The sequence below is a fragment of the Centropristis striata genome, chromosome 2, assembly GCF_030273125.1.
Source record: "Centropristis striata isolate RG_2023a ecotype Rhode Island chromosome 2, C.striata_1.0, whole genome shotgun sequence".
NCBI lineage: Eukaryota > Metazoa > Chordata > Actinopteri > Perciformes > Serranidae > Centropristis > Centropristis striata.
In genome coordinates, this window is record NC_081518.1 from 14,530,541 (window position 1) to 14,557,628 (window position 27,088).

Here is a 27,088-nt window from a genome sequence, read left to right on the forward strand (position 1 = left end):
CTAAATCTTGAAAACACCATTTTACAATATGTTCAAAAACGGGAAAAAACGTCATAGTGTAGTATGTCAAAAAAAGTCACAAATCAGTGTATTTGATGTATTCATTTAACACTGTGAAAATCTGCATTGATTTCTATGTATTTTACCATTAAGACGTTCAGATCTCTCACAGTTTATTGATGTTTAGTCAATCTGCTCTGTTTAAACCCTCCTCCACCCCGGGGCCACTTACAGACAATATATTAAAGTGGAAATTAAGAAACTACATTATAAATAATGTAAGAGGATTGTTTTTACCGTGATAAAGAACATTTATTTTATTCAACATAAAATCATATATTATATATTGATAAAGGCCTTAAAAAATGAACACAAAATATTTAGTTATCATTTAACTGCCAGACCATATATGATGATATTTTCAATTCAAATGTAGCCATATATTTCTATATTAACAATATAGAAAATAAAACCAAATGTATACAAGACAACAGTGGACTGAGACAGATTCATAGTTATATGGACTTGATCTCAGGATAAAAATATTTAAACAATAACAATAAAACAACAAAAATATCCATTAAAGATTCCATGGTTGCTACGTTGGTCTCTAGGTAAGTCAAGTATATAAGATCAGAATTTAAACAAAAACAACTTCTCAGACGGTCAAAAAAATATATTTCTGAACTTTCACTCCATGATTTCTCTGAAATTATCTCTTCAACTCTGAACTTTTTGCATCCTGTCAAGAGTTAAAGACCCAAAGTGAAAAGTTATAGCCAGAAAAGTGACTTCCATCATGGAAAACGTGAGATTTTAACACTGTGAAAATCTGCATTGATTTCTATGTATTTTACCATTGAGACGTTCAGATCTCTCACAGTTTACTGATGTTTAGTCAATCTGCTCTGTTTAAACCCTCCTCCACCCCGGGGCCACTTACAGACAATATATTAAAGTGGAAATTAATAAACTACATTATAAATAATGTGAGAGGATTGTTTTACCCTAAAAAAGAACAAAACTCTGCATTTATTTTATTCAATAATTTAAAAAAAATATTTTATAACATTATTTATATACACCCTCTTCAAAACAGGAGCAAGACAGACAGACTTGATAGTTGTTAAGCCCCTTTATGTTATGATGTCCTGTCTCTTCATGGTAATTTTGTGTCTCTTTCTAGTTTTGAATTGTTTTCGTCTATTCGTATTCGAACAAAAAATAAGCAGAACTCCAGTCACCCCAGAGGAATTATTGAGACTTTAACTTTCATTATCGTTATGGCTGATGTGACCATTACCTCAGATTTCTTTAACAATTCTCAACTAGTATGATCAAAGTGAAGAACAGCAGAGAACACCCTTTTCACACCCAATCAGAACTCCATGCAGACTGCTTTCTGACTAATTTCTGTGGATTGTCTTTCGTAACAGGGTCATGATTTTTTTAATGAGTTTTTCAAATGTATTTTTTGACACTTTAAGCACAAAAAACAAACAAATGCCATCAAACTTCCAGTGACAAAAAAAAAAAGAATGTTAAAGATACTAAACAAAAGGTATAAAAGCTAAAGATGTGTCACACCTAAAAGCAAAATTGCCATCAATGTAAAGCAGCATTTCTAAACCCACACTTTAGCTCATGTTTACCTTTTTTTTTTCTTTTTTTTTTTACCTTCATTCAGCCTCATCATTAGTCCAGATCCTCTTTAGATGAATTGTTTTTTACTTTTGTTTTGAAATATCAATGCCAAGCTTTTTTTGTGTGATGGCTAATGTCATGGTGATATTTATAACCTATTTCCATAAAAGCAACAGAATAAGATCCATCAGGAAGCACTTTGACTTTGATGTCATGTCATTTGTACAATTATGTCTAAACCTGCTTTCATCAGGCTCAGACTCCCAGATGTAAAGGCACACAAGGAGCACAATAGTCACAGTGTGCTCTGCTCCACATCACACATCACTTATTTCTGCAGATAGTTCCACCCACACACTTTAGTCATTGCCTGCCACTGGACTTTCAGCCTTCAGTGGGATCAAAAGCTTCAGTGACACAGTTATTGCTCAGATTCAAAGAACCTCTAGGCTAGGTTAATATGTGATTCAGTGGACATGCAAGACTAAACTTTAAACTCATCATATTTGCAAAACAAACATATCCTCCATGTTTTAAACTGTAATTAGTTCAATGGCAAACTTGGGAATAGAGTTTTGACACTGTGTAACAGATGTAGTGAATCATTTTTTTTAACAAACTTTATTGTTTTTAAACACATTAACAATACAAAACACAGAAACAGATTTTCCCAGATATTTAGATATATCGTGCCATATCCTGACACTGTTGTAAATAATAAGATTGCGTTTTACTTCTGGATTTATCTTCTTTGCCTCACATGTGATTAAGCTCCATGGGGAATGAGGGTGGCAGGCCCAGGAATCAATACAGAGCTCTCTCTCAACATATGAATGTAACCAAAGCTAGAAGTGGCGTGCATGACAAGCCCAGTTATAAAACAACATATTAGGCAAGTAAATCATATTAGGCAAGTAAATCATTTCTGCAAACAAAGATTAAACTGTTTTTACAGTTTAAAAACGGCAGTTTACAGGGCAGCTATGTTTTACGTTCGGGGGCCTTAGAATCAGCATGTGTTGAATAATGTGTGTGTACTGAGCGGCTGCTGAAAAAGTTTAATATAAAGAAGGAAAAGTCAAAACGGTGTCCTTATTCCCTAACCGGAGTACACTCACGGGTGAAGAGTCCCAGCACAACACTTTCCCCCTATAGTTCTTTAATATTGGCTTTTTGAAACACTATGATGTCTGAATACATTTTTTAAGAAATACACCCAGTCTCCTGGGTGAGGAAGCTGAAACAAGTGTGCACATCCCTAGTTCCCTAGTATTAGACAGAAAAATAAAAACAGTATTTGAAGAGAGAGTCTGATGAAAAAGACTTAAGTTCCTAAAAATAATATCTAAATTTAATAAAACTTAGCTATAGCTACTAAATAGCTACAGCTTCGATATAAATGAATAGCAGTAAAAGGGTTTAAAAGGGCTTAGATAAACACCCTTTGGTGCTTTATTGGTTTCATGGAATGAGCTGATTGCCACCCATCGTAGTCTCTCTGGTAAAACACTGATGTATGCTTAGCATGTTTGAATTATGGTTAGAATTGCGTCCAACCATTGGTTTCTCCAGATCACCAGTTGAGAGCTGAATGTGAGCACAATGCAAAGCAAACAGCACAGTGTGTGAACAGTCCAGGTGCTGCTCCGGCTTTTGTCAGAGTTTAAAAGGCAGATAAGATGCGACTTGGACGGTTTTCCCTCATCATCATCTGATACGACTTATACTGTGTGTTCATTCATTGTTCATCATTAATGTCCTTATACTTACTCTTTCTATTTGTTTGTTGAGTCATCATCCATTACAAATATTGCTTCAGGGCTTATAATTTGAGATTTATCCAACCGGAACATGACCCGGGAGCTCCCATATTGGGACCGGCACCTCCTCATCAATATCTGGAAATAAATTTGATGTAATATTGATTGCTATTTGTGCTTTTCCCAGTGAAGTTAATTGTGACTCACTTTTTTGTGCCTATTTTGGATGTATTTCAAATCTGATTTGAAAACAAATAGAGAGAGAGAGACCGACTGTCTCAATACCCCAGTATGACCATATTATGATGATGATGATGATGATGATGATGATGATGATGATGATGATGATGATGATTCTAGGCCCAGTACATAGGCATTATTGCTATTACACCTCCCCAAATCCAAAGCTATTCCCTATTACCTCCACAGCTAAGTGAGTGGCTGTTTCTGCTGTGAAATAGTGAAAATTAATGGCTAATGAAAACTCATCATTGGGAGCATGATATGAAAATACACTCCACTGTCATGTCAGAAGATGCAACCATATTTTCTATCGTCAGCTGAACATAGTACAGAAGGACATTTTTATCTTGTATGCACAAGTTATTACCTTGCATGCACAAGATCAATAACTTGCATGCACAAGATGGTTATCTAATGATAAGCATGATATTTCTGATATAATTTGGACACAGCGGTGGAATGTAACTAATTACAAGTTCTGTACTTAAATACAGTATTGAGGGTATTGTACTTTACTTGAGTATATGCATTTGATGTGACTTCCATTACATGTTTTACTCTATGGTACTTTTTACTCCACTGCATTTATTTGACGAGATTAGTTACGTTGTAGATTCAGATTATTACAACCCTGGTTCCAAATAAGGGATGGTGTAATAATAAGATATAAGTGCTTTTTTTTTTTTTAGTTTTTAGTTTTATTTACATATTAGACAACTTCCCAACTATTTTGGAATCAGGGTTTTAATACAAAGTACAAATTAATAATGATTTATTATTAATGATTAAACTACCTGGCAGTAAACAAATAGCTCAAATTAACCCTTATTTAACCATTTAACCCCCATTTGCAACATTAGTGATGCTAATTAATTATAGATGATATCATGGGATAATAATTACTGATGCATTAATGCTGCATCAGTAATTATTATCCCATACTATTATCTATTCTATCACATTTTTGTCTGAAATTGACCATTCTGCATAATGAATACATTTACTTTTGGTAATTACAGTATATTTTAATTCCAATACTTTTGTACTTTCACTTAAGTAAAATTTTTAACGTTTAAAAATGCTCAAAATGTTTGCTTAGGGAAATTGTAGTAGTATTTTTACACTGTGGTATCATTGCTTTTACTTAAGTAAAGGAGTACTTTTTCACCAATTGGTGCAGAGAGACTGATGCACATAGAACAAAGAATATGGCATTGTTATGTTATAAAATCAATCACACTGTTGCTGAAGTTGATCTGGCATATATTACCATGTCACTGAGATGTGGTGAAATAAAATATTGCCACCAGAAGAGGGTAAATATTTAGTACAAAGGTGGAGTCAATCGGTGATGTGAACAATTTCAATAATGAAAAAAACATGTGAGGGACTTTTGTTTGGTGGTTCGGATGCGTCATCAATTTAGGGCGTGGTCTTCACAATAGGGTCTTTATAGTTCTGTGATCTCTGCTCCAGAATACACAAAGCATCATTGCAGCCACCTGTGACACACAATTTAACTCAAGGATCTCTCATCTTTAAAAAAAAGAAAAAAGAAAAGAAAGAAAGAAAGAAAGAAAGTAAGAAAAATGCAGGCTGAAGAGTACAATCGCAGAGGTAATGTTAGCTTCCATTTTTACTATAAGGACTCATGTTGTCTGTGTTGTTACATTTCACTAAAAATAATGATTAGTAAAAACAAAATAAAGATGAATGACAAACTTTAAAAGGATATTGTTCCAGCTGTTAACAGCATATGTTACTGATTAGGTAAGGAGCTGGTGGACTACATCACTCAGTACCTGAGCTCCATCAGGGACAGGAGGGTGATTCCTGATGTGAAGCCAGGCTACATGAAGGAGCTTCTCCCTGACACGGCGCCGACAGAGCCGGAGGACTGGGAGAGTATCTTCAACGACATCGAGAGAGTCATCATGCCTGGAGTAAGTTGTCGCCCATTTTTATATCAGTAATGTGAAGATAGGGCAAGAAAGCAAATGTTTTCTCATCTTTTTTTCCCAGGTGGTTCACTGGCAGAGCCCTCACATGCATGCTTACTACCCCAGTCTGACTTCATGGCCCTCTATGCTCGGAGACATGCTGGCTGATGCCATCAACTGTGTTGGATTCACCTGGGTAAGTAAGGGGTACAATCCTCACTTTCTTTTTTCTCTACTACAACTAAAAACATCACAATAATAAAGTCATAGCCATATCAATAATATTGTCTGTGTGTCTTTTAAACAGGCCTCCAGTCCGGCATGTACAGAACTGGAAATTAATGTGATGGACTGGCTGTGTAAAGCACTGGGACTCCCCTCCTTCTTCCTGCATCACCATCCCGACAGCAGAGGTGGAGGCATACTGCAGGTTTGCAACATGATCTTCTTATTTTAAACCTACAACTTTACTCAGTAGCCTCTGACTTGTCATCTCTCTCCCGTCTGTTAGAGCACAGTCAGTGAGAGCACACTGGTTGCTCTTCTGGCAGCGAGGAAAGACAAAATTTTGCAGCTGCAGGCTGAGCTCGACCAGGAGGTGGATGACTCGGTCCTGAATTCAAGACTGGTAGCCTACGCTTCAGATCAGGTCAGTGTGACCACTTCTTCTACAATAACCCCCTGTCAATTACATGATATGAACTTATTTGATGTACGACTGCTTTTACAGGCTCATTCCTCGGTGGAAAAGGCAGGTCTGATCTCTCTGGTGACGATCAGGTTTCTGCCCACTGATGAAAAGTTGTCTCTGAGAGGAGACACACTGAAACAGGCCATACAAGAAGACAGGAGGAGGGGACTAGTCCCTTTCATGGTAGGTGTTTGACCCTGATAGATGTGTGGGTATCAAGGAAGTGTTTATGTGGAGAATTTTTCAGCTTTTAGCTGTCATCACATACTCTTTCACAACTATTTTATGAAACTATTTTTGAACAATGAGAATTGAGTAACCAGAGTGACTTCCGACATGACATACATAGTCTTTTTATATCATGCAGAACCGTTGGCAGCAATTAAAAGTGAGATTTCCCCTACAAACTTCTCTGATAATGTAATTTATTTAAGGTAAAAAGAGCCAAAACTATCCAACTTTCCACAAAAAGCAAAGATTCAAGAAAAATGTGGAGAATAATTAGAAATGTGTGTTTCAGAATTTTCTTCTCTCTTCTTTCTTATCACATTATTAATCAGATTATGGGCCTTCAGGTGTATGTTGTGATCCTTTGGAGGGGCTCCACAGCACTAAGCTAAACTGTGTATAAAGTTGTTCAAATTAGCTCAACCTCTGCCAGTAAAATATTGCTTGCACATTAATGCATCAGTCATAACAATCTAATATTGTAATATATACTAATATATCAGTCATGAGACATTTTACTATTTTAACACTTACATTATTTTTTCTGATATTACTTAGATACATTTTGTATGCAGGACTTCAACTTGTAATGGAGTATTTAATATTAATGTATTGGTACTTAAATTGTCAGGGGTAATATTCAAAAATGATGTACAATTTGTAGGGCTAAAACATGAAAAAACCCCAACTAGTATGTGTTTTTAAAAATAATTACAATTTAACAAAATATTGATGTGAAATGTTTCATCTTATATGTGCTTTTTTTCTCTCCTGTTCAGCTGTGTGCAACATTGGGAACCACAGGAGTGTGTGCCTTCGATAATCTGTCTGAACTGGGACCAGTCTGTAAGTGCTCAAAATTACTCCCAATAAACTGCTGGAGAATCTCAGTACTTTTATTTAGATGTTGTTTTATACAGGTGCAGATGAGGGGCTGTGGCTCCATGTGGATGCTGCTTACGCCGGCTCAGCCTATTTCTGTCCTGAGCTCCGCTGGTCACTGGAGGGCATTGACTTTGCTCACTCTTTTGTCTTCAACCCCTCCAAGTGGATGATGGTTCATTTTGACTGCACAGCTTTCTGGTGAGTGAGAACACTGAAGCCTTATCTCAGCTTTATAGAAATATACAATGGGGCTCATGCAGGAAACACGAAACGAACACATTTCTCTGTGTTGACATTTTATTTCTTATTTCGTTAGTACTGCTTTCTGAGATTCACCAATGTGTTGTCTTTGCTGTTCTCTTGGTTAAGACAAATTTTACGATTGGTTGGTTGATTTTTGGGTATGTGCCAAAATATATTCACAAAGCACAATACCTGCCCTTATATAATGTAATAGGAGTGTTATCTATGCAATAAACAATAATGATCAAGTCTCAGTGCACACCTGATTAAGAGCAGATTTGGATGATGAAGAACATTTAGTATATCTGGTGTTGGACTTGAACTTATTTTTCTCATAACAGGAATTAAGAGAAAATATTTAAGAGGATGTTTTGCTGCATAAGGCCCATAATTAAATTAAAAAACAATATATCCAAAGTTAATATGAAGGGCACCTGTTGGTTGGTGATATGGTTTAATTTTTTTTCATTTCTCAGGGTAAAGGATAAATTTAAGCTCCAGCAGACGTTCACAGTTGATCCAGTTTATCTCAGGCATGAGAACTCGCAGGCAGCCACTGACTTTATGGTATCTTATTATAATATCTTCACATGATTAAAGATTAACTTATCATGGCGAATCATTTCATGCAATAACACTCATTTTTTTCTGTTGTTCAGCATTGGCAAATTCCCCTCAGCCGACGTTTCCGTTCTCTCAAACTTTGGTTTGTTATGCGCTCCTTTGGGCTGAAAAAGCTGCAGGCTCACATCAGACATGTGAGTGGCATTTAGTTCTATGCATGCAAGTTATTTTAGAAATAATATCCATTATTATCAGATAAAGACCTGGCACAAAGTTAACTGTTGGGCATTTTACAATGAAAGCTTCAGGAGTTATGTGTATATTTATTTTGTCTTTTTTAGGGGGTTGAGATGGCAAAGCTCTTGGAGTCTCACATAAAGAGTGACCCACATTTTGAAGTTCCTGCTGAGAGGCACCTTGGCCTGGTGGTGTTCTGTCTGAAGGTGCGTGGTACACATCTTTACTATGTAGTAAACTTTCTTAAGCAACAGTTCTTTCACTGGCTAATCATTGTTGAAACTGCAATGTCACACCTCGTTCAAAGGTGAGCTAATAAATAAGGTCAAGTACTCTTAAAAGTGATGGGCAAAGCAATATCTGAGATAATTAAAAACAGCTGAAACCTTGACTAGTGTCACTGATTAAACTTAAAATATTTTATGTCTTTTGTTCTAGGGTGGTAATGCTTTGACCCAGGAGCTGCTGAGGAGACTGACCCGGTCTGGCACCATGTACCTCATCCCCGCAGACATTCACACCAAACGCATCATCCGATTCACTGTGACGTCACAGTTCACGACCCCAGAGGACATCCTGAAGGACTGGAGCATCATCTCCAAAACAGCTTCCGCTCTCCTGGCTGAGACACAGCCTCAGAACAACGCAGAACAACCAACATCAAGGAAGGATGAGGTGATAGGAGAAGATCAAGACTCAGACAGGTCAGAGGAGAGAGGGGACGATGCCTCCAGGCTGGAGAAGGCTCAAGTGGAGCTGTGGATTGACAAGGCTTGGAACCGTTCCAGGAGACCAATGCGGTCTCTTAGCTGCAGCTGCGAGCCTTACACTTACGGGCCGCTGTCTGACCCGGACTTTGAAACGAAGCCTGGTCTCAAAGATGCTGCAGGCGTCGTCCCCAGCACAACCGCAGGATCCGGTCCTATGTATAAGATTACAGAGACGCCCTCAAACCTTCTGGGCAAACATGCCCTGAAAAAGCTGACAAAGTTCTACAGTGTGCCTAGTTTCTGCAACCAGTGGGTGCAGTGTGGCCGACACCAGCTGTGCTGCCCTGTGAAGGTGTCACAGGCAACTCAAAAACACTTGTCTTCCACCTGCAGAAGAATGAACTGTATGTCCTCTTCTCCTGTAGCCAACACACCCCCTTCTCCCACTCCACTGGAAACTGCCACTGCACCTAAGATCCTGTAATGATCCTGAAGGCCTCACACATACACACACTGATTTAGCTTTCAATGATAAAGAAATGTACTACTGAGCCAATACAGTTAGTTCCCGACTGTTATGAATGAAAGATCATTAACTGTGTCAATAATTTGAGCTTGATTTGCTAAATACTTTTTAAAATATTTTATTGATAATTACTTATAATGTTTCCAACAAAATGTTATTCCTTGAATTACTTTAATGCACATAATTACTCACTGGTAGCTAATGAAATGCTGTACATAAACGCTCAATGGAGAGGTAATTTATCCTTATTTGGCATGCTGTATCACGAAAATCTAAAAGAAATCAAATGTATTACTTTGAGGCTGAAAATCCAATAATAAACAGTGAACTCATTCAGAGTCTGATTCTTCCTTCTGCGATGGAGTCGAATATCTCCTGCGTCATGGGTACGTAGCCCTTGTTGTCCTCCAGGTAGAACAAAGGGTCTGTCGTGGTCGCAGGGTTGAAGCCCTCCTCTGCCAGCTTCACCTTCATCTGCTTAAAAGTCCCAGTGAGGACCAGAGCATCCTGCCAGAGAAACAGAAACAGTTGTAAATAAGGTTGCAAGACACACATTCAGTCAAATTCCTGATTTTTCTCATGTGTTCTTACGCAGCAAGACTTTGTTCACCTGTATGCGAATGAAGCGTGGTCTTGCGTAGCTGGGAAGGTAGTTCTTCACATGCTGATATGTAGCTTTGCCGTCAAAGTCCATGTTTTCTGTGAGCTTCAGTGCTGCCATTCCAATTCTCCCCTCGTGTCCTAATCAGTCAAGGCCAAAGTAAAAAAAAAGGGATTATAACCAAAAAAAAAAAAAAACAGGCTCAAACAGATGCACAGGCTTTTACTAAAATTGTATATTTTCATGCACATTTTTAAAAACTGTTCAATGAGAATGTCCTTTTTAAATCTTAAAGCATTGCTAATAATGTCATTATTACCTGGCACCTTCACACCATAGACATTAGCCTCCTCAATGCAGTCGACCATGAGCAGATGATCAGCCACCTCTGTGGTTGCCACATTTTCCCCTTTCCACCTGAGTTAGAGGACAAAACAAAGTAGATGCATTAACTTAGCTGAAATGTTTTCATTTAGCACTGGGAACAGTTTCATGTTGATACAAGCTCATTTTTATTTGCTGAAAATGCTGAAATTCTAATTCAATCAATTCAAATAACACCAGGGAATCAAGTACTGAAAGAAAGCAGCATAACAAAGTACTAATATATAGAAACACATTAAGGCAATTACCACACTCAAAAAAATGCAACACCAATTCCTAATATGTGAAATGATGTTATCTATTAAAGGTCTTTATTGATCTTGAATGTAGTCAAATGTCCCTCCCCGTAATTTCAGTTTCCAGATATGAGATTCTATGTTTTTGTTCCAACTAGTGATTTTAAAAATCACATGTAGCCTGAGTTGATCAAACTCTACCTTTGTCTTTGTTATTTAACCGACAGTAACCCTGATTCCAAATTTTAACTCCTTATCTCCATTATTTGCTCAGCTTATCAGTTTTCTTGAATTAGTTTGATCCACTCACCTGAAAGTGTCTCCAATGCGGTCTTGAAAGAAGACAAATCCCTCGTCGTCTATCTTGAGAAGGTCGCCACTGTTAAAGTAGAGGTCTCCCTTCACAAACACATCTCTCACCTTCTTCTTCTCTGTCTGCTGAGTGTTCTTGGCGTAGCCGCTGAACGGAGTTCTTTCTCCGATCTTTCCCACTAACAAACCGGTGTCTCCTGCAGGTAAGAGCAACAAGCACGGGATATGAATGAGTCAGTGCTAGAAAGGTCAAGAGACAGCTGTGTGTCTGCAGGAGATTGTCTCACCTCTGGGGACTTCAATACAAAATCCTCTGGAGTCTCTAACTGGCTCCTCTTTCTCTGTGTCGTACCTTATGAGGGCGTAAGGACATGCCATCTGAAGAGCAGTTAAAAAAAACATGGAAAAGAGTAATTAGTCATATAAAGAATCTTGTTTTGCACATTTTAATTTTTACAACATCTGTATATATACTATTTTAGACTGTATTGATGCTTGTAGCACCTGTAAAAGTATTTCACCCTGTTTTTGGAATTGTGTCTTGTAAGTTATTGCAGCAATTTTTGGGTTGATACCATTTGTTTCACAGATTTGTGCTGATTTTTACCTTCTTTTTGTTCACTAGAGAATGAATAAAAATGGTCAAAAAATCATCCAAAATACCACATTAAGACACAAAGACCTTGAGGAACACCACAGAAAAATCTTGTGATTTGGTATCGAACACTTTTTTATTTTCAGGGTTTCTCTGTGATTGGATGGCAAGCACATATGTTCTGTAAACTGTAGAGGAACCACCTTATTACCAATATGCCTACATAAAGCCATGCATTCTGTGTGAATGTTCCAAGTCTAAAAATGGTCTCACAAAAAGGAAATGCTATTTGGAATAACATCATCACACATGAATAAGATATGGCTCATTTAAACCACAAGTTTAAACCACAGTTTTTATCAGTCAATTTCCATCAGTTATATCATATATATGCAATTCCAGGATTGTTAAGGGACCCTAGTATGCAGAAATATTGAGATACAATGGGCTGTAGGATGTTTATACTTTTGCTTTTTTAAAATTAGGCTTAAATTTCTTCATTCCATCTAAGATTTACTCAGTTTTAGATTTTTCGTCTGCAAAGTGATGTTATCTTCAAGAATTCAAGGTATCATGGTTTGAGTAACTGACATACAAACGGTGATTTTTAAAAGGGGAAGTATTCCTTTAAATGTTTAAAGCCTTCAACAAAAAACTAAAACTTAATTGCACGAGAGATCTCTTACTTTGTAGAGGAAATGCTCTTTGCCAATAGCTCCAACTTTGCCAACATAGTTGACAAAGCCAATATTTCCTTCTGTGGCTCCGTAGCATTCACAGATACGAATGTCACCAAATCGCTGCAGGAAGTCAGCCCAGGTGTCGGCCCTTATCCCGTTCCCCAATGCTACTCGGACTTTATGATCTCTGTCATTATCTCTCTGGAGGAGAGTGAAGGAGAGGTGAGAGCAGGATAACATACATTTTGTAATATTTCCAGTGGTTTTGAGTGCAACCAGTGGGTCTGACTGCTGTTTGTAAATGTCATTTAAAGTATTTAAGCTGATAATAATTATTTCAACTTATTGTTGCATTGTTATGATAATATACTGAGGTTTACCTTTGGTGTGTTGCAGAGGTATCGCATAATTTCTCCGATGTACTGAATTACAGTCACATTGTACTTTCTACAGTCATTCCAGAATTGGGAGGCTGAGAATTTACGTCTTAAAACAACAGTGATGCCTGAAAATCAAGAGGAACAGATTTCAGCAATACATAATCTCACACTGAGAGCTCAGTAGGGGTTGTAAATCTTCTCAGACTTTGAAACACAAATATTGTAAATCAGGGCCAAACGGTTATTCAAGGTCATATACCTGTTATTTTGACCTGAAGTAAACTCGTCTGGAAGTCATGTTTAGCAGTTTAATGTTGACATTAATTACCTCTTTCTATGGCCCCACAAAGTCCCATCAGAAAGCCAGAGCTGTGGTAAAGAGGCAGGTACACATAGATGATGTCGTCTGAGCGTACGCCACTCATAAGCTGAACAAAAGATGCCATCCATAGCCTCTCGTGGTTGATCACAGCTGCCTTGGGAAGGCCTAGAAGAAAACATTAGAAGCAAGTGTAGCATGTTTTTATTGGACTACTTCTGAAGCTCAAGGCCGGCACACTAAAAAGACAAAGATTAGAAGTGAAGGTCAGATGAGATTACCTGTTGTTCCTGAGGTGTAGATGTACAGCGCAGGGCTCTTAATGTGAACATTGGCCCTCAGCTGAGGTGACAGAGGCTCGTCTGAGGCCTGCTGAATTTTATCAGAGAGGCTTTCAATACCCTCCACATCACAGCCCTCGCCGAGGATAAACACACGGACGCCCTGCTGGTTCAAGGAGGGCAAAACCTCCTCTACAGCCTCTCGCAAGTCTGAGAGAGACAGACAAAAGACAGCAAGTGAAGGCTTCTCAGAGGCAGGATTAATATAATATGTAATATATATATATTAAATGGTATATACGTATGTATATGTATATATATATATATATATATACATATATATATATACGTATAACAAATAAGGTACCTTATTAAAAATAAAAATCCATATTGTAGACTGGGGATGGTTTTTACATTACTGTGAGAATTTGGTTTCTTTCATTTGTTATATCTAGTGCTTTATCAGGAGGTCCTGCAGAGTAAAGAGGGAAGAGTAACAGAACGTATCAAAAAGGTTGGGAATCAATGATTTAGAAACAATGTCTATTTTACATTGTTTTTGGAGAGAATTGAGAAGAACTTAGAACTGATAGGTTGTTTTTTTTATTGTAAATGTCTCTTGTAGTTTATATCTCAGTCACATTTCTTTTTAGATGTATGGGTTTCACATGAAGATTGTTTGTTCATGTTTTGCATTGATGTCAAAAGAAATTTCATCAATTATTGGCACAAATATCACGATCAGCATCAGCCTTAAAAATCCTGCATTGGTCAGGCTAAGCACCATGCAAAGACCACAGTGACAGCAGGACACACATTAAACATCACTGATAAGTCATTGATGTTTCATTCATTCAAGTCTCCTGTCAGCTGATCAAGTGTTAATGAACTGGCACGTGAAATTTAAATACAGGTTAGTGACACAACATTACTGACTTAAAGAGGGAAAATGAATAATTCATAATCACATGGAGGATATTTGGTCTGATTTCCCCAGCTTACCAGCACCAGCGACCAGGACTTTGGCTTCACAGCAGGAGAAGCAGTGCAGCAAAGATTTGGATCTGATGTTGCAGTTGAGTAAAGACGATATGCATCCCAGCTTGGTCAGTGCGAGCCAGACCAACACAAAGTGAGGCTCATTACCCAGTAAGAGAGCCACTGTGTCCCCCTCCTTTAGGTGTGCATGTGTGGACAGAGCTCTGGCCACTTTGTTGCTTTCTTTGTCAGCTTGGCTGTAAGTGTAGGAGTTTTCCTCAAAAAGTAGGAACTTCTTATGCGGCTGCTTCGCAACTTGGTCCAGAAAACAATCCAGAATGCTGTAAAACGGTTTGTTCTTCTTGAATTTGTTCAGGCGTAAACCAATTTTAATTGAAGCAATTGCATAATTTAGATCTTTAAAAAAATAAGGGTTTCTCAAGTAAAGAAATAATGGCAAAAGCGCCAAACCTGCAAGAGCGGTATATAGAATATATGCAACCATTCTAAAGCAGAAGAGTGGCACTCTGGCTGCAAGTCCTGAAAGGGTCAAGTTTCAGCAGCACACAACAGTTGTATAGAGACTCATTTAGTCTACGCCTCCTGAACTTTGGACGGATTTCTCATCTGGGGGAGAAAAAAAAAAAGAGTTCAGTTTCTGGCTAGTTGTCCTGACAAGAGTATAAAGTATTGCCTCTCTGTTAATCTTTTTTTATGATTTTACTGCTCATCCTCTCTTGCATCCTATTTTATCTTATAACCATGTCGCACAAACAGCTTCCTGCAGATGTTTTTTTTTTCTTAAATCGTTGCCATTAATCGTTTATTTTGTTTATCAGCAAGTCACCTTCCCAAAATGAAGTACATGTTTCTAACACAAATGTTTTGGCTGACACAGTGATGAGTTTGTGATCAACATTGATTCTGCTCAAGTAATACAAGATGGGCCTGTAGTTAAACTTGTGTCTAACAACAACTAAATGATAGAAAAAGTAAATAAACATCTCCAATATTCAAGTACTTATTAACACTTAGTGGTGAACATTGGAGCCCTGCATAATGGCATCTTGAGGTTGATTACCAAACAAGGCCAAGCAGTCAAGTTCAAGTTTACAGTCATGTCTGTCCAGACTTATAACTATAGTCAGACTAAAAATTTGATAGAAGGTATTCTTTAGTGAAATACAAATTATCATTATATTAACATTTACTGTGGGATTCTAGTCAATGGCGGGCCCAGGCTTTGTGAAAGGCGTAAAAAAAGAAAAGAAAAATGTAAACAGCTGCATGCAGTTGAGCACCAGCTCACAGAACACATGTGGAATTCAAGTTTGCAGAACATTATGATGTCACAGTGAAGTTGAACTTTGACCATTTTGGATATAAAACGTCGATCCTATTAGCCATTTGTGTGAAGTTTTGCCATAATTATCATATGCATTCTTGAGTTATGACCATGTGACCTTTGACCTCCAAATTCTAATCAGTTCCTGATTAAGTCCAAGTAAACATTACTGCCAAATTTGAAGCAATTCCCTCAAGGAAGTTATATATAGTTATATATAGATAATGCGTTCATGAACAGGATGGACGCAGCTGACAAAACTCAGTCCGTAAATTATGGTGCACCTTTGCAAAGGTAGTTCTCAAGATGGGTGGAGATACGCAGAAGGTGGACGGTGTATTGTAATTACCCTACATGTGATATGTGGAGTGGGAGTCAATTCTGAATAGCTAGTTAAAACAGGTTTTCTGATCCAGGCACTCAGCATATGAGTCCTTTAAGACATGTAATTTACACCCAATTTAGTTTGAAAACTGATACTTTCATGAGGATCGGTATGACCTACAAGCATAACAACTTGAAAGCATACATAACAGTTTAGCCAAGGCAGTAACTGTTAAAAAATAAGTTTGTTGACCTTCATGGAGCCATCAAAGCTCTTCATATCTTTTTATCTACAGCAGCTAACATATCATAAAAGAATAAAAACCTCATTAAAACAGTGCATGTTTTAATGAGGTTAGAGTTTGGGTCTTTCATGTCTACTTTCTTTTTTTTTTAATTATTATTTCCCTGCACATAGATGATTTTGCTGTTGTTTACTGCGTGAAATGATGAGGTTTAAACCCACAACAGACATATTTAACGCAAAAGCATACATGGAAAAAGGTATAGACACCACCGTCCACATACTTGTGTGTGTGTCTGTAGTTTTGGTCTTCAGAGAAATCTTCAGCAGTCAGAGATATTTTATACTACGGCCTGCACATGCATGCTCCCTCATTTTGAAGATGTTCAACAACCATACATGGGAGTGATTTTTGAGACCTTCGGTGCATGTGCATTTGTCTCCACCTTGTGGTTTTTAAATGTCTGTCATTCCCAAAATGTGTCCGTGTTTTTTCAATTATTTGAGTTAAATTTAGAGCAGATATGCACATGGAAACTAGTTAAAAGATCCTGAAAAGCTTAGAATAAGAATCACTTTAATTATTTTGGAAGGTAGATCATATTTACAGATTCAGACAGTCACATACATATAAAATCCCCATTAGGTTAAGTGTACATATTTGTTTTAAACTTTTAAACCATTATAAAAAGCTTCTTCTCCCAGAGAACTCTCATTAACATCTCATTAAACTACACGTGTTTATCCGTACATACAGCAATGGTTTTCAACACCATTATTCAACTGAATAAAGAAAAAGCAGCAGTACTCATACTGGAAAGCAGTCATAATGCTTGCAAATATACTGTTTAACACTTGCCAGTAAATATATCATTTTATATAAGATAGAAGCACAGGTGTTTCCACCTGAAAGACATTTCTGCCTGCTGCACCTCCGCCGGTGCCGATGAGCCAGCCGCAGGGTCGTCAGCTGGGAGCCACCCTTCACAGATGTTTCGCCCCTTTGATCTCAGAACACCTCTGGGTGGTGGGGCAGTGATAGGGACGTCTCCCTACCACTCCCTGCGACTGGCCTTAAGATCCTTGGTTCCCCCACTTGGGGTCTTTTCTTCTGAGCCACATCCAGAAGCTCCCTTTCTCTGCTTCCTCAGCCAGTTCCTTGAGTGCCTTTCTCTGTTTGCTTCCAGTGATTCCCAGAGTTTTCAGCAGATGTTGAGTGGATTTTCCAATGAAGCCTCTGCATCCAACTTCAACGGGGTAGGTGAAAGCCTTCCACCCTGCTTCTCTGCACGCTGCAGCAAGCTCGCTGTATTTGTCCTTTTTCCTCTCAAAGGCAGCCTCCATGTTTTCCTCCCATGGTACTGTGAGTTCTGCCATGATGACAGTCTTGGCAGGAATGGACCACAGGACGATGTCTGGCCGAAGGGAAGTTGTTGTAATCTCTGGGGGAAACTTGAGCTGCGGCTTTAGGTCAACCCTCATCTGCCACTCGCATCCATGTTTCAGAATAGACCACTCCCTCTGGATGATGTTTCCTGCTTCACCTCCTTGCCTGATGAAGGAAATTTGTTGTTTGGTGGTTGATGCTCTGGCTCTGTCTGGGAAATAGAAATAAAAATACAAACAACATAAAATAAGATACAGCAGGATAAGAAAATAGATAAAATAATAAAAAGCACAAGTCAAACATTGCATAGTTAAAAAGTAAGGGCAGTACAGTACAGCAGATAAGTGTTAAAGTTAAGAGTATGCTGCAGTAAACAATAGTGTTTTTCGTCCTGATTTAAAGGAACTGACCATGCCAAATGCCAAATTTCATTTCTATGCCGATGATACGATTTTATATTGCTGTGGTTCAACTCTAAATCAAGCCTTTGACTATTTGCAGACAGCTTTTAATCTTTTGGAATCCCAACTGATCGACCTGAAACTTGTTTTAAATGTCTCTAAAACTAAACTAATGATGTTCACCAATGGCAGGAAGGTCAGTGATCCTCCACCCAGCATATTTTCCTTGCAGGGAAACCAGATCGAGTTGGTTACACATTACAAGTACTTGGGAATTTTAATTGATGACCGCCTAACTTTTAAAACCCACATTGAGAGCCTCATCAAAAAGCTGAAAATTAAGCTGGGCTTTTTCTTCAGGAACAAGTCATGTTTCTCCTTTGCTGCAAGGAAAAAACTAGTTTCTGCTACCTTTCTCCCTGTGGTTGACTATGGTGATCTGCTGTATATGCATGCCCCTGTATATTGTCTTCAATCCCTTGATACTGTGTACCATGGTGCTTTGAGGTTTGTTACAGGCTGCAAAGCTCTCACACATCACTGTTCCTTATATGCCCGGGTTGAGTGGCCGTCCTTAGCCGCTCGCAGGTTAACTCACTGGCATTGTTTCATTTATAAGGCCATTCTAGGTTTACTCCCCACATACCTGTGTGACTACATTAACAGGACCCACAGCACCTACAGTCTTCGTTCCAATGATACATACCGGTTGACTGTTCCCAAAGTCCGCACTGTACTCGGTAAACAGGCTTTCATGTATCGGGCTCCCTCATCCTGGAATCTGCTCCAGAGCAGTCTCAATCTGCAGGACCTTATTACGCTCACATCCTTTAAAAAACTCTTGAGAGATCTGGAAGCAGACTCGTATCGCCTTTGCACTTGTTTTTTATGATGTCATGATCTTGTGCTGTCCATGCCTATCTTACTGTGTTTTCTGGCTTGCTTGTATTTTACTGTACGTCCATGTTTTATTGTCTGTTCTTGTCATAATGCACTGTCTGTCTTACTGTTGTAACTTTTAACCCTGCTGCTGTCTTGGCCAGGCTTCCCCTGAAAAAGAGGTCTTTGTGTCTCAGTGGGACCGACCTGGTTAAATAAAGGTTAAATAAAAAAAAAATAAAAAAAAATTATGTTCAACATTGTTCTATACATTACAGGGCTGTACATGAACTGTTTCTGCTTATAACACTAGCGCTACAGAAGTTGATAGTTTTGTAACACAATCAACAAAATCTCTTTCGTTGGTATGTAAATAGTTACAAACACCTCATCTGTAGGCTACACTCTTAAAAACGTGTAAAATAAGATGTCACTGGTGCCAAGACGGTAAATCATCCAAAGCACTGACTGATGTAGCATGTGCTATAGGCTACATCTGTATTTAACTGTACTGTGATTTATTGTGAAGGACTGAATAAATATGGAACTGGACCAGGTGTGTTGATCACAATTGTATTTATTTGGCTTACCCAGAAACATACAATTTCCCCCGGCTGCCCCCCAGCAGCCCCTATTGTTTTACAGGGAGGAGATGAAAGTGACCTATCCATGAAAACGATAGCGCTAATTCACTGGCGTTAGCGTCCTTTTTGCGAACTCTGGTGAACCCAAGTCTAACATACATGGTCATTGGTCAAAATGCTATATGGTTTGAAAGATAAGAAGTTAGACTCTAGTTTCACACCACTTCATTAATTGGAAACATAATGACCATTTATATTCGTAGTTAATGTGAAATTTTGATAGAATGATAGCCACAAGCCGGCCGATGTGGGATTCAGTGAGGCTAGCTTTTAATGGTAGCACTGTACAGCCCCTTATTATGTTAAGCCCCTAGCAACGTTGCTAGCTAGTTTATCGTGCTAATTTTACAGACGGTGTCATTAACATGAGTTTGTTGGACTACTTCTGCACTAGTAGTGGTAAGGATTCTAGTTGACAGGAGCCATAACTGGTAAATCTCATCTCATCTAACATAGCTATACAATCGTTAGTTAGCTCATGTTTGCTAGCTAGCAGCATACCTTGGAGCAGACTTATACGTGTCTTTTGATCTTCGAGATATTAAGTTGGGAGAGGGGTCTCCTATACTGTTTAATCCACAGCCAGCAACGCTCCTCTTGTTTTTTGAGTTTTGGAAAAACTCCTGCTAAACACCTAGGGTAAAGTTGGTGTCAGATCGAGTCACCTTGTTGCTCAGAGCTCAGGAGCTTTCAGGGGAGGAGTTTTGCTAACAGCCAATTGCATTTTTGCTTCTATTTAATGTTAAGTTTTTATTTATTTTCCTTCTTAGGATGTTGCTTTATTGGAAAGGAATGGGCCTCATTCACAAACCGTTCTTAAGAACAAATTTGTTTTTAAGTTCTTCTTACGAAGGTTTTACGAAGATTGTGGCATTCATGAATTTTTTTTCTTATCCAGGATTTTTCTTAGGTAAGAACAAATCCTACAAACACTCAGGAGTACTCTGAAACACATTTCAGTGCTGACATGTTGGCATGGTTGTTATTCTGTCCTCACGAATGCGTATCCAAGCAAAGTTAGACAGATAGCGAACAAAAACTCCAAGAAAACGTGTACTTAAGAAGGTGTGGCTTTACTGATGTTTCTTCTGTAAACTGAAGCATACAATACAAACAAATATATAAATGTTCTGCATACACTGCTTACTATAAACAAACACAATGACAATGTACACATTTACAGCTACAAAACGCTAATTTGCTTATCGTGATAACTAAACAATCACTTTTTAACTGTCCAGGAATTCTTAAAAGTTTGAAAGTTTAACATTTGACCAGTACCATACATTTATCAAAAAAGGATCAAATATTTGCATATGTACTTACGGACAAATCAACTCAACAACAAAACACTGGTTGCATGCACACTCCAGGCTGCTCTTTGTTCAACTGAAAAACACATGGCTTGAAATTGAAACTTCAGGAAAACGAAACTTAAGAAACTCAACACTAACAAAATTGTCCACTAGATGGTAGTAACTGGAGGGATCACTGACCAGGGGTCAGCACAGTTGTGTTGTCTTCTTTTGTTAAGTTCCATAAGATACATTACAGTGAAATTTCCATCATATTTATGTATTTATTGATAAATTTCATTTTTTTTGTTTTCATTTGAATTAAATTAAATGTGCCAAGGCTTTAACATGAATCAAGTAAATTAGAAATCATGCCGTCCATTAGTGATACCACCCTATTTATAGGTGGCATTTCTCCATCCACGGCCTACAAAACAATGGCATATATATTGCTGCAGCCCAAGGGCTCTGTCTGTTCTGGTTATGCTGCAAGTTGGCTCTGCGGGACTTCATCTGTGATAAAGAAAAATAAAAATAAAATCAAGCCAAGCTTGCAACCCCTTAGTCCAATACTAAAGACATATTTTGAGCTTACACACTATGGTACTATGGTAAACTCCTGCCTTACAGGGCACATGTTTTAAATATATATAAAAAATGTGTATGTGTGTGTGTGTGTGTGTGTGTGTGTGTATTATTCCAGATAACAAATTGTTTGTGTTGTTGCAACCTCCACTAAGGCTGCTAAATTAAATTTTCTTCCTCTAAGTGATCTCCTGCAGCAGAACTTCTAGTTCTGAACTGCTAAAGTTTTTTTTCTTTTTACCTGTGCTCCAACGGATTTATGCTTGGCTTTAGGCATTCTCTTGCTGTTTCCTCTGTGTGGCATCTACACGGCCCTGCAGTCCTTTTTATGGGCCCTTTTATGGGCATTAATGGGCGGTTACCTATGCTAATCCTATGTTTTTTTTCCACAATATTTTTATTGAATTTTACACATTTATAGACAGCAGTGGAACATGATCACCAAGTTACATTTCTCATAAAAAAAAAAGATACATCACATTTCACATATTCCACATAACACAAGTAAATTGACAAACAAAACCAGACAAAACAAAACAAAAGAGAAAAACAACAACAACCAAACAAAAAAACAAAAAAAAACAAAAAAACAACAACAAACAAACAAACTCAGCAACAACTCAGCACCTCACAACCGAGTCAAGGTGAATGCGCACCCTGATTTGCAAGAAAGTTCAATAAGGGTCTCCACACTTTTTCAAATTCCTCCGCTTTTCCTCTGGTTATATAAGTCAGTCTTTCCAGTACCACAGAGGACGCCATCTCCTTCACCCACACGTTTATTGAAGGTATATCCATTTTTTTCCAAGATATAGCTATCATTCTCCTGGCCTGCAGGAGTCCAAAGTCAATCAAAGTTGACTGTTTAGAGCTGACTACACAATTGTCCGGGTATATACCCAGTACACACAGCTTTGCCTGGTGGGGCACATTCACTCCCACAATCCTAGATATATACTCAACAACTTTCACCCAGTATTCATTTAATTTTGGACACTCCCATACACAATGGTACAGGGTGCCTTTTCCTTCCAAACATTTAATACAAGTATCTGGAACATCAGGGCACCAACGATTCAATTTCACCGGGGTAATGTAAGTTCTCATCAACCACTTGTATTGCAATAGTTTCATTCTAGTATTGATTGATTGTTTTTGAGCTTTTAAGCATGCCATTTCCCAGTCAGCTTCATGTATATCTTCTTGAAGATCTACTCTCCATGCCTCAAGCCTGTCAGTACTAGATTCCTTATCATATGACATCAAAGCTGTATAGAATAGAGAAATCTGACCTCTCCCATATAAATTTGAAATTGTACGTTTTTCAAGATGTGATAGCGGTGGCGGTTTGGATAACATTTGCTTATGTTTTGATTGTATGAAATGTTTTAATTGTAAATGTTTGAAGAAATGTTTTTTTGGAATGTTATAAGTCCGACACATCTGATCAAAAGTGAGAAAATTACCATTCATATAAAGGTCCCCTATTTTCACAACACCTCTTTCTGCCCAGAGTTTAAAACCGCCATCTGCTCTTCCTGCCCTGAAATTTGTATTACCCCATATGGGAGAGAACTGGGATATGGGAGGAATGTCTTGAATATACTGATGTGCTTTATACCAGATATCAATAGTATTTTTGAGGAAAGGGTTCTTTGTTGTTCTTTTCAGTCTTTTTGGGTCTGCAGCATAAAGATACAGCTTTAATGGGAGATTTAGTGCTGATGCCTGTTCGATATTCATCCAGGATGGAGGAGCTTCCGTTGAAAAATAAAACATTGCAGAGCGTAACTGTGCGGACCAATAATACAGTTTCAGGTTAGGGAGCCTTAACCCTCCCCGTTCATAAGGCAGGTATAGCAGTCTAAGTCTCAATCTGGGTTTATTATTATTCCAGATAAATTTACTAAAGATGCTATTTATTTTGTCAAAAAATCCTTTCGATAATGGTAGGGGGAGTGATTGAAATAGGTATAAAAATTTTGGTACTATAGCCATTTTAATCATATTTATACGGCCGATCATTGATATGGGCAATGTCATCCAACGGTCCAATGTTTCCTTCACTTCATCCACTAACGGATCATAATTTGTTGGGACAATAGTTTTAATTTCGGGGGTAATTTTGACACCGAGGTAGGTGAATCCTTCCTTTGAATTAATAAAAGGGGTTCTTATGATTGGTTTCAGTCTTTCTTCCTTATTCAGAAATAATATTGATGATTTTGAGTGGTTGATAGTGTATCCGGAGAATCGCCCAAATATTTCAATCTGTTGCATTAAGTTTGGGATACTGACAGATAAGTTTGTTAAAAAAATAATAACGTCGTCAGCATATAGGGAAATTCGATGCTCCTGTTCCCCTAGCTGGATGCCAGACAGACCTGTCTGTGTTCTTATTGCCATAGCCAATGGCTCTATGGCCAACACGAACAGCATCGGCGACAGAGGACATCCCTGGCGAGTAGACCGTTCCAAGGTAACTGGTTTAGAGACCATACCATTTGTTAAGACACTGGCTGTTGGGTTAGTATATAAAATTTTAATCCATTTCAAGAAATTATTTCCAAAACCAAATCGAGGCAAAACATTAAATAGATATGGCCATTCTATTCGGTCAAAGGCCTGTCGAGCATCCAGTGATAGTACTGCCGCATCCTTAGTGTCAAATTTTTCATGTATTATGTTAAGTACTCTTCGAGTATTGTGGAATCCTTGGCGTTTTTGTACAAAACCGTTTTGATCATTATGAATCAGGTGTGGAATATGAGGATCTAATCTCATGGCAAGAGCTTTACAGAGGATTTTTGTGTCAACTCCAAGAAGACTTATTGGTCTAAATGAAGAACACTCTGTAGAAGGTTTGCCTGGTTTCAGAATCAGGGTTATGGTTGCTAACCTTAAAGAGGGTGGAAGAGTTTCATTTTGATAGGACTCGTTAAACATGTTTAAGAGTGGGAGAAGCAGTTTTTCTCTGAATGTTTTGTAAAATTCTATTGGCAGGCCGTCAGGTCCTGATACTTTACCACTGTTAACATTTTGGATAGCCTGTGATACCTCTTCAATTGTTAAATCACTATCTAACTTTCCTTTTACATCTTCTGTCAGTGTCTGAAATTGTAACTTATCAAGTTATTTGTCCCTTTCTTCCGAGGCTTGAGAGCATTCTGATCTATATAAATGTTCATAGAATTCCCTAAACGAATTATTTATTTCCGTTGGATCTACTGTTAGTCTTCCTGACGAAGTTGTTATAGTATTAATTGCTCTATCAGACTGCATTTTTTTGATTCTCCATGCCAAAAGTTTCCCCGCTTTTTCCCCTTGATCATAATAGGATTGCTTCAGCCACAACAGGCTTTTTGCAGCTTTGTCTGCGGATAATTTATTGTATTTGGTTCTCAAAACTAACAGTTCTTTCTCTTTTGTTGGGTTGTCTCTTTTATTTAAATCTGTCTCTATGGATTTTATTTGCTTTTCCAAATTTTCCATCTCTATTCTTCGTTGTTTTGCTTTGGAGCTTGTATAGCTAATAATTTCCCCCCTTATGTATGCTTTAAATGCTTCCCACCTTGTGCTAGCGCTGGTTTGATCCGTATTGATTTCAAAGTAGCCATCTATTTTAGTTCCTATATGTTTAACAAAGTCAGGGTTATGTAGCCACCAAACCTGAAATCTCCAGCTAGGGGGACTGTGTACGAGTTTTGTTATATGAATACTTAATGAAATAGCAGCGTGATCGCTAATTATGATACTATCATACCAGCAACTTTTAATCCTTGATAAAAGCTCCCTTGAGACAAGAAAATAGTCAATGCGAGAACGGGATTTACCAACACCTGAGTGACAGGAGTATTCTATTTTACCAGGATTCTGTTCTCTCCATACTTCAACCAGATTTAAATCCACAATATACTGTTTCAATGATTTTCTAGTTTGTGCCTTAGAGGTATCACAGCCTGTAGATCGGTCTTTTACTGGATTTAAAACGCAATTGAAGTCTCCCCCAATTATATAAGATCCTCGTAAAGTGGACATGGTCAGAAACAGATCTTCAAAAAATTTCGGATTATCCTCATTTGGCCCATATACACTTACTAGATTTAATGTGACGGATAAAATATGACCTTGAGTAATAACATACCTTCCAGCTGGGTCTTGAATGGTTTTTGTGGTCTGAAATGGTATAGTTCTGTGAATAAGAATAAGTACACCCCTAGCATAATTGTTGTATGATGCGTATATTACCTGACCAGTCCATCTATTCTGAACCAATTTAATATCAGAGGCTGTCAAATGGCTTTCTTGAATAAAAATTATTTTGGACTTGAGCTCTTTAATCCTGTTTATGACCTGTTTCAATTTTCTTGGCTTCCTCATCCCCCTAACATTCCAGCTTGTGATTTTAATGTCAGAGGTATTCAGGGTGTTAGTTTGTTCCATATATAGAATTTGTTGGTTTTACAAGGAGAAGTCATTAAAGGTATTTTTGCTGTGCTGAGTCCCTGACAGACATAAAAGAAAACAAAAAACACATAAAAGCTTACACATATGAACATTTGAACCCTTGGAACCCCCCCTCCCCTTACTCACTACAAGAACTTGTGGGGCTTATACTGATCCACCCTATGGAGGAGCAGCTAAACTGTGCAAACCTAACCCTGCAAGCAGCCAATGGTCTCCATCGGCCGTGCACCTTGCAGTCTATTAAAACATTTCGTATTTAACCCTCATGGCTTAATAATAACATCAGAGTAGCAACTATTTTGAACGCCAATATTGAATAGTAAAATGTTCTTTAAAACTCAAATCAAGTTTCAAAAGCAACCAGAGCTGTTATAGAAAACTCAGTTGACATAAACCTCCTCTTAATAAACTCCTTTCAAAAACAATAGAAGTTGATGAGGTATTTCTCATTCCAAGAAAGAATATATTGAAAACAAATCGATTCTCTTGGACCCAGTCAGTATAGTTTTATACCTCTTAAGCAGGCAGTGACATCCTTTTTTTATTTTATTTTTTTTTTAAGATGAAAATTATATTTTTTCAAATGGAAGTAAGCAGAATGATAAAGTCACTCTGGCAGTATAGACATCTTCTAAAATAATAATAGAGGTTGAGGAGCTTTTTTTTTTTTTTTTTTTTTTTAGCAAAACAAAGCAAATCCTGTGAGAAGAAAAAAGAAATCTTCTTGGGTCCAGTTAAGTGTACCAGTGACACAGCTGACACCTGCTGGCTAAATAATGTAAATAAACAAAATACTGAGTTATCTACTACAGTTATCCTGACGGCAAAAAATACCGAGCATTTTCAAAATACAACAGGATGCTGGAAATAATGCAGACTGAAAGAAATGGAAAGTAAAAGAAAAGGAAAAAATGTCTTCTGAGTCTCAGTCTGGTTTTCGTTTCATACCTGTAAGTCAGCCGGTGCCAGCTGACTTATGTAAGCAAGCAAATAGTTTCCACTGCCACCTTCAGTCCTCTCCAACGTGTTCGCGGCGGAAGTCTTCTGCCTCTTTCGGTGACGAAAACAGGTGTATTTTCC

The 27,088-nt window shown here is 37.9% G+C and overlaps 2 protein-coding genes across 2 annotated transcripts; one reads left to right on the top strand and one right to left on the bottom strand.

The window, feature by feature from the left end:
* Positions 1-5,236: 5,236 nt before the first annotated feature.
* On the top strand, positions 5,237-9,931 carry hdc (histidine decarboxylase). Its single transcript, XM_059358859.1, has 12 exons — positions 5,237-5,264; positions 5,418-5,590; positions 5,670-5,783; positions 5,895-6,017; positions 6,099-6,236; positions 6,318-6,461; positions 7,286-7,352; positions 7,427-7,589; positions 8,111-8,201; positions 8,294-8,392; positions 8,540-8,641; positions 8,874-9,931. The coding sequence occupies exons 1-12, from the start codon at positions 5,237-5,239 to the stop codon at positions 9,627-9,629; spliced, it is 1,998 nt and encodes a 665-aa protein (XP_059214842.1). The 3' UTR covers positions 9,630-9,931.
* LOC131993121 (long-chain fatty acid transport protein 2-like) lies at positions 9,774-14,997 on the bottom strand. The gene is made up of 10 exons (XM_059358869.1): positions 14,462-14,997; positions 13,460-13,669; positions 13,188-13,346; positions 12,860-12,984; positions 12,486-12,680; positions 11,492-11,582; positions 11,203-11,401; positions 10,592-10,689; positions 10,282-10,412; positions 9,774-10,178 (listed from the first exon to the last, which is right to left on the bottom strand). Exons 1-10 carry the CDS (start codon positions 14,940-14,942, stop codon positions 10,005-10,007), a joined length of 1,863 nt encoding a protein of 620 aa, XP_059214852.1. The 5' UTR covers positions 14,943-14,997; the 3' UTR covers positions 9,774-10,004.
* Between the last annotated feature and the right edge of the window lie 12,091 nt (positions 14,998-27,088).

Bases quoted from the DNA above. Each gene is read 5' to 3' on its own strand.
- LOC131993121 (XM_059358869.1), bottom strand. From the start codon at position 14,942: ATGGTTGCATATATTCTATATACCGCTCTTGCAGGTTTGGCGCTTTTG. The intron at 13,347-13,459 runs GTAATCTCATCT...GTTTTCTTCTAG, and splicing joins CTACACCTCAGGAACAACAG to GCCTTCCCAAGGCAGCTGTG. The intron at 12,681-12,859 runs GTAAACCTCAGT...ACTCTCCTCCAG, and splicing joins ACCTCTGCAACACACCAAAG to AGAGATAATGACAGAGATCA.
- hdc (XM_059358859.1), top strand. From the start codon at position 5,237: ATGCAGGCTGAAGAGTACAATCGCAGAG. The intron at 5,265-5,417 runs GTAATGTTAGCT...GTTACTGATTAG, and splicing joins TGAAGAGTACAATCGCAGAG to GTAAGGAGCTGGTGGACTAC. The intron at 7,590-8,110 runs GTGAGTGAGAAC...TTCATTTCTCAG, and splicing joins TTTGACTGCACAGCTTTCTG to GGTAAAGGATAAATTTAAGC.